At 43.1% G+C, this 8,298-nt stretch overlaps 1 protein-coding gene across 7 annotated transcripts in view; it reads left to right on the top strand.

Annotated features, from left to right (window-relative positions):
- The first annotated feature begins 5,379 nt into the window (after positions 1-5,379).
- The window catches only part of EML5 (EMAP like 5), a 107,440-nt gene continuing 104,521 nt past the window's right edge, over positions 5,380-8,298 (top strand). For all 7 annotated transcript variants that reach the window (XM_064151340.1, XM_064151335.1, XM_064151393.1 and 4 more), the window contains exon 1: positions 5,380-5,836. In XM_064151340.1, coding sequence (XP_064007410.1) covers positions 5,640-5,836 — 197 coding nt within the window. In that variant the 5' untranslated portion in view covers positions 5,380-5,639. The remainder of the gene's footprint in view (positions 5,837-8,298) is intronic.

Raw genomic sequence — 8,298 nt, 5'->3', positions numbered from 1 at the left:
TCAATTCCTGTGTTTATCAAAGTGTAATTTATCTTGCATAAGCAGGAAAAAATATGTCCATAATATTGTTTTATTTTAATTTCAACCACTGTATCTAGTATCACTCAGTACTAAAAGAAACTGTATAGATTTGTAGTTACTAGAGGATTGGATGATGCTTCAACGTAGGACATGATTTTAAAGAGCAGTTGCCTTTATCTCTTCACAGCATGTCAGCTACAACATTTTTAATCTGTCAGAATTGTTGGAAGTACAGTGTAATGTACTTGTGGCTTGTTGGTCTTTAGTTCCTCATTTTCCAGCACCTTACTGTGAATGTATCTCCATTTGTGACCAAACACTTGATGTGCTCCCATCTTCTATTTTCGAGACTCTTATGTGTTAAGGAGAGATGTGAAGAAATCAGTAAATATTTTTCTGTGACATTTTCTTAACCTTATTTGATTCTTTTTCTTCTGGATGATGCACTATTATCACATTCCACTTGACCTGACAGGGAGGGAGTGACTCACTGATTCCCTTGAGTGGAATAAAGTGCATGCAACACCAAAGGTCCTCTAGTTTACACTCTTTTTTTTTTTTTTTCACATAAAAGCTTCTCAGTACTTCATAAAATAATATATTTATGGTTCAACAAGATGTGGTTTGCCTTTCCTCTCACCAGAGAGTGCAAGAGAAATAGAGGCAGAGAAAGAGAGAGAGGTATCACTAATTCAAGTTCCAGTGTTGATCCTGTCGACAGGGGTCTTCAGTCTATGGGACTGCTTGTCTTTAAGCCCTGTCTGGTGCTCTTTGCCTAGTAGACCTGATGATTGTTTTCAAGGCTTTCTGCTTCTAAAACTACTTTAAACAATCCTAACCCTCTTTATTTTTAATTTACTAGTATATCTTTAATCATTTTTTTAAAAATAACTTGCGTCTTATATGTTGACTGATATGCTATAAAAATTCTCATTATTTTTTCCTTTTTCTAAAGAAGAATTAACTTGAATAGTAGTTGAGGTTGCACCATTGCCTTTTTCCCATTACTTCTTTTATGTTTATCCAGTAGTAAACAGGCCTTTGTGATCCTTAGTGTTTGCTTCAGTGCTGTTAAGGGGTAGCAAGTAATTCTTAATACCTTCTCTCTTAAATAGGTTCCTTAGTTTTCCAAACTATTCTTTTCAGACATGTTCCCATAATAGACTGAGACCTTTTTATCCCCAAGGATGTTGAGATTAATGTTGCACTGTTGCTCATCTGTTTCATAATTACTACTTGAACTAGCTACTCTGTATTACTTAGGACTTAACAGAGAATAATCTCTCATCTTGTGTGCTCTGGAATTAGCTGCGCAAGAGCATTTGTTTAAGAAATCACTTCTTTAAGCCTTGTTCCATTTAGCAGAACATGAGATACATTGTAAATATATTTACAATATGAAAGGAAGAATGTCTTCTCATAAGTATGCATTGTGAGACATTAAAATGCCACTTGATTTTGCTTAGAGAAATGATGTACTGGTGTCACTGTGTGTTAATGGAATGTTATTTGCAGCCTTGTATCTGACATTTTCAGACAGATATAAACCCCATAATTGGCAGCTGAGACAAAACAGCTAAACACCATATTTCTCTTGTGAAACACCTTGCTGGAAGTATATAAAATGTCATATTTGTCTAAAAAACCGTTTCTTTACCTCTACAGCTCTAGTAAGACCCATTCGTGCCCCTGCGAGAGCCGCTTGGGCGCGGGAGCCGTTCCTGTCTGCTCAGATCAGCACCGCGGACAGCGCCAAGGTCGCCGTCTGAAGCCGGCCGCGGCGTGGGAACAGAGAGGGGGCGGAGATGGGCTGCAGTCCTAGTCCCCGGCTACATCAGTGTGATACAACGCTGATGGAGGATATCATAGGGTCCTGGTGGCTCCTGAAGCCATGACCGCCCGGTAACAGTGACACTGGCTGGAGACGTCCAGGCTGGTAGAGGCCAAAGGAATTATGTGTGCCAGAGCTGAATGGAAAAGCTAAACAGCTCAAGGGTAAAGGGAGAGGTTGTGATACTACATTGCTTCCTATTCCTGCCAAACATAGATGCTGATTCTGTAAACTTTCACTTGCATCCCTTGTGTATAGGCATACTTTCAGCCAACTACAACAATGAATAATTTTCCTATTGGAACTTTCTCTCAGGCATTTCCTCGGCTTAGAGAGAGCAGTCAACTCCAGAATAATCATAAGAAAATACTGTCTGCTGGTGTGGTGTGTGACATGCAGGTGTTCCCATCCTCCCGGTATTGCATATATATAGCTTTTCTGACTACAATGTTGTTTTCTCCTGATCATTGAAGGAAATACAATCTGCAGCTTCCAGCTAGAGCAAATGGCATTACATGTAAAAAATTCTTCCCAATTGCTGTTTTCTCCTTCCAGTTCTACTAATGGTGGGTTTTGAACATGTAGTCTTTTGTTCTAATTTCTGAATTGTGAAAAAGATCTCACAAGATTAGAATTTTACCTCCATTGAAGTTAATACCATGCATTAGTACTGATCTCAGGAGGCTCAGAATTTCACTTTGAGTAATAACAAAATGAAAGTGCATATACAGTAGAAGAAATTAGAGACACTATAATTATGTATTTTTGTACATTTCTGTTTAAATATGAAATAAATGTGAAGAAAATAATATATTAACATATATCACAAAAAAATACTCCCACTTCCAAATGAATTTTTATAACCAAAGTATGAAACACATCAAATACCTATGTCTGATGATGATGTAACTAACATTTTAAAGTTTGAAACAAGTAATGACATACATGCAGTAATTTTTAAACCTACTTTCTCATAAGCTTCAGTTTATGAAGGGAACAATCTTGCAGTTGTAATCTTAGTTTTAGCATCAATATATTTGTAAGTTATGGAACTGCATAAACTCTTACTAGCTGTTTGATTAAATGTATATCAACATTCAAAACATTCTGTGGAATTCAAGGGGAAACAATGCAGAAATGCAGGTTCTGGGGAGTTTTGCTTTTCTGAAAGAAGCCAGTGTTATTTCTTTTCCACATTATTTCCAGAATGAGACTAAACATCATTGTTACAGACTTTCCCTGTAGCCAGAAAAGAGGTTAATCAAAAAGAGCTGAGATAACAACATAGAACAGCCATGCAGAGTTACCATCAGAAAGAATAATACATTTCATACCTCTAAGATGAGCTAGGTGGGAATTTTCCAGCTTGTTTCCCTGGCTTGTCCCACATCTTGGGTACTCCTGAGAAACTGCAGCTACTCAAGTTTCAGAGTGCTCTGGCTGTTTTGAAAGCAAATAGTAGGGGAAAAGACTGCTTATATCTGTTGTGGAAATAACATTTGCTTTATTTGTCGTTGAATATATACAACAATTTGTCCTGGCTAAGGCTAAAAACCCTCTTCTTTCATTAAAGAAATTCTTTTTTTGTAGAAGGGGAAGTTTCCTTGGCTGTATATTTGCGTCAAGTTTCAGGCTGCATGAATCTCTCTGCAGAGATCTGTTTTGTGTCTTGTGTTGTTTTAAATAAACACACGGGATTGAAAGCTGCATCTTATCCTGGTGTGCTGTCAAAGCTTGAAAAGAATACTGTGTCTGTGTTCTAAACTGTGAAAATACGGTAATATGAAGCTAACTGATTAGAATGCTTAAATGCACGTTTTTACAAAAGAATTACTCTTCCAGTACAGCAAAAGGAATAACATTAATTTACTCAAGAAGACTTAAGAGGAAAATCTCCCACTAATTAAAACCTAAGTAGAGGAGCACGAAAAAACTCTCCAACATAACTAGTTAGTTTTGTGGGAAAAGCATCAGTATGACTAATCATAGAATCATAGAATCAACCAGGTTGGAAGAGACCTCCATGATCATCCAGTCCAACCTAGCACCCAGCCCTATCCACTCAACCAGACCATGGCACTAAGTGCCTCATCCAGTCTTTTCTTGAAGACCCCCAGGGACGGTGCCTCCGCCACCTCCCTGGGCAGCCCATTCCAATGGGAAATCACTCTCTCTGTGAAGAACTTCTTCCTAACATCCAGCCTATACCTACCCTGGCACAACTTGAGACTGTGTCCCCTTGTTCTATTGCTGGTTACCTGGGAGAAGAGGCCAACCCCACCTGGCTACAATGCCCTTTCAGGTAGTTGTAGACAGTAATAAGATCACCCCTGAGCCTCCTCTTCTCCAAGCTAAACAGGCCCAGCTCCCTCAACCTCTCCTCATAGGATTTGTGCTCCAGGCCCCTCACCAGCTTCGTTGCCCTTCTCTGGACATGTTCCAGCACCTCAACATCCTTCTTGAATTGAGGGGCCCAGAACTGGACACAGTACTCAAGGTGTGGTCTGACCAGAAGAGAAATATAAATAAAGGGAGATTTTAAAATGTAACAAAATTCATACACTTGAAAAGCCAAATCTGAGCTGGAAATAAATGCAAAGGTACTGGTTTTATTTTGATTTGTAAACCTAGGTTAGATATCCAGAAGCTTTTAGAAAAGTATTGAAGTTTACAGTGTGAAACTGTTTGCACAGTCACGTAATCTGGGAAGGACTATGTTCTCCCTGAGCAAGATTTTGGACCTGGAGGCAGGCTTTTTTTTCACTGCTGGCTTAAGCACTATAGAGATGTCACTTTCTCACCTGTAGGACCAGAAAATGGTGATTTTCCCATGCAAAAAACACTTCTTCACTTTCTCACCTGTAGGACCAGAAAATGGTGATTTTCCCATGCAAAAAACACTTCTAAAGCTAAGGATGAAAAGTTGTGTCATGGAGAAAATACAGCACAGGTGTGGAAATTCCTTTCGTGTGGTGTATAAGGCAGGCAGCAGGGTTAAATACTAGCAATTAAAAATTACAGTTGACATCATCTGGGATGAAATGGCGCTGCCCACAGAGAGCAGCGTTTAAACACAGGGCTGAGGGCTTCATTCAGCCCCAGCGGCTGCTGAGGACTAGGTGGCAGTGGGTCGACAGAAAGGCAAGGAAGGGATATATTAATCAAAAGGCTAGTAAAAAAAACCCTAAATCTGGGGAACGGGGAGATGCCACAGCCTCGCTTCAACAGAGGGAGGAAAAAAAACCCAAACAACAACCGCCAGGAAAAAAGCGCGCAATGTAACTACAAAGCCTCCCGAACCCTAAGAAGGTGCGATGGTGACTCTCGTCACCTCCTGCTCGCGACTTCTCGGCCACCGGCCTCCCTTCCCTCCGCACCGCCACCTCCGCACGCCGACGCCTCGGCGCGCACCTCCCGCCGCTGAGCGTCCGCGCCGTCCCGCCCAACCGCCTGACGGCCCTGCCTTCCGCGCAGGCGCAGGCTGGGGCGCCGGTGGGGGGGTGGGGGGTGTCGGAGCGGCGCGGCGCAGCGCTCTCGCTCCGCGTCCCGGGTGGTGTCTCAGTGCAGCCATGTCTGGCGGCGCGAGGCGGCGGGGCGGGCATGGTCGGCGGCGCCCTCTGTGAGGCGGCGGCGGCGGACGCGCGGCGGCGGCGGGCATTCATGTCGGCGGGCAGGGATTAGCGCGGCGGACACCCAGCCGAGCGGAGGGGGCGGCCGACCTGTCGCCCCATTCCCGCGGGGTCTCTGGCGGGAGAGAGCCGTACCCACCTGGCGGGGGCGAAGGGATATGGCTGACCGAAGCGCGCCGAGCTGCCACCTGCGGCTAGAGTGGGTCTACGGTTACCGGGGTCACCAGTGCCGCAACAACCTCTACTACACGGCGGCCAAAGAGATCGTCTACTTTGTGGCGGGGGTCGGCGTTGTCTACAGCCCTCGTGAGCACCGGCAGAAATTCTACCTTGGGCACCAGGACGACATCATCAGGTACCACCAAAGCCGCGGGCACTTGGACTGCATCCCGCAGCGGGCCCGGGCCGCATCTGTGAGCCCTGGCCCCGCGTCTCGGCCCAACCCCGGCCCGATCCTCCCTGTCCCTCCGGGGCGATGCGCGAGTACCATTGCTTCCTCCGCCACCGCCGGCTCTTGCCCCTGGTGCCGTCCCGGGCTGTGCCGGCAATCCAGCTCCCGCGTCCAGTTAGCACTGTGGGGATCCGTGGCGCGAATCGAGGTACATCAAGGGCAGTCAGCGCATTCTCACCGGCTCTGCGTCGCCGCCGGGGCTTTGCCATGGGTAGAATCAGGCTGGAAACGGCTTTCGGCTGTCGTGTTTAACGGGCCACAGCTTGTCCCCCCGGCCACCGTGAGCGGTGCCGAAACTTGCACAGGTGGCTATAGTGAGCCCGGATGCTCTGCCCTACCCTGCAGCCTGAGGGTCTCTACTTGGACCTCGGTCACCCCTGAATGTCAAAGGGCTGGCGGGAGGAGAAGTAATCTTGTGTGCCCTGAAGTACTTGGGCTGCGGAGGAGGTTAATCTGCGGCAGGTAGACCTTTAGCTCACATTTAAAAGGCGACGATTACATGGGTAATTATTGGCCTGCCTGTAACTCAGGCAACTTTTAGCGTAAAGACCAGCCTGTCTTGCAAAATTGAGACTTCTCCTGTAGCTCAGTAGTTAAGCCGGCAGTGAGTTTTAAGATACTGAAGTTCATGAAAAAATAGTTACAAACCGATGTTGCAGAAGATGTGTGCTGGTGTTACTTCTTAATATTCTTTGCTCCAAGGATGCTTTTATAAGCCTAGTGGCGTGGTATCAGAGAGAATTTGAGGAGTGTGAAGGGCAGATGTGTGTCTGAGTCATCAATCCTTTCCTTTCCAGTAGGTGTCATTGCGGATGAATTTTAAAATCTGATTTCCTTTGCTCTTCCTGTTGGGTCAAGAGCTAGTAGGAGACAATTCTGTAGGTAATGTGCAGCACAGAATTTGTTTTTTATTATGCTTAGTGCTCCAAGGCATGCCTTCTGTATGTGTTACTCTCACAAGTAACAAGTATTGCCTTTGGAGAGCAGAACAGGTGTGATGCCTTTCGTTTAGGCTTTTAGACACACTGAAAAACTTGGTTATAATGGCCACTTTTTTTTCTTAAGCAATCTTTTTTTTTGGAAGAAATTTAAATACCAATGAAATTTGAAATATGACTGTTAATGTCCCTTAGGATGTCATGTCTGTAGTATATCTCTTGGTGCTAAAAATGTGAAGGAAAGAATAGGCAGATAATGTACCATTATAGACTGTTGTGCTATAGATGTTGAATCAAAAGTTTGGACCACTGTTATTCACGTTGTTTAATGCTTCAACATTCTCCTTGTAATCCAGGGAGGTGTTTCTTCAGGACAGCTATCAGTCTGTGTCCTTAGGTCTTGCAGAAAGTCCAGATCTGCAACTTCCCATGGTCCTTCCAAATGTTGGCTTATTACTTGCTCAGATCTGATTGTCCAAGGTTGGCATAGTGAATTTTACATGCTTAATACCATGTATTCATGAGTGCTTCTAAATGACATTGTTTCAGTATGACTTATATAGTAGGGCTATACTGTAAGAATTGCATATTTGGAGATACAACTGGGGAAGTTGTTTGTGTTTTCCTGTGGTGGCATTATTTTGCTCACTGTCTATCAGTTTTGGTACAACGTGGCCAAAACATTGTGTGACATATGCCCAAAATGTCACAGAACTCATTATTCAGAATATATTAAAATGAAAAAAAAATCTGTCAAAAGACAGTAGACCAGAGAGAAAGAATATGACTTGATCCGATTTGTATAGGTATGTACTTTTTTTTGCATGGTACTTTATCCTGGTGTACTAGAGATTCTCCTGCTTTGAGTTGCACTGTGTTGAGAGAATAATTCAAAGTATGTTAAAGCATTACAATTCTATGTAGTTAGAATTTTGCATGCTTCTTAAATGTAAAAGCTATCAGAAAAATATTAGTATGCTTATAGAAGAATGCTCCATTTAAAACCAGGATGGCTATTTCTAATAATAAGATTAGTGATCAGTGTTTCACTTGCTGCTTTTTCTGAAAGCAGTGTGGTACCATTTAACTGTTGTCATGCTGTACTTTTTCTGATTAAACTTGGGTACCTAGACATATTGGTTCTCAATATTTAAAGCAGTCGTAGTAGGAAGGTTAAGTAGCAAAAAATTGAATTTTTAAAATACAAGAAAGAGAGCAAACCCAGAATTATGTAATACAGAATCTGAAGATAACAAACTTAACTGTTGTGTTGCAAACCTCCCAATATTTGTGTTTTAATAGGCTCAGCAAGTACTGTCCAAATGCTGAGTCATTTGTGATGTTTTTGTGAAAGCAATGGGTGCATATTTTTACTAGTATGGGATCTTACTTGTGACAGCAGATCTGGTGTTTGAAAATCTGATATAT

This window comes from Pogoniulus pusillus, chromosome 1 (genome assembly GCF_015220805.1).
Source record: "Pogoniulus pusillus isolate bPogPus1 chromosome 1, bPogPus1.pri, whole genome shotgun sequence".
Lineage (NCBI taxonomy): Eukaryota > Metazoa > Chordata > Aves > Piciformes > Lybiidae > Pogoniulus > Pogoniulus pusillus.
The sequence above is the reverse complement of the archived record's forward strand: the minus strand, read 5'-3'. Positions and strand labels throughout refer to the sequence as shown.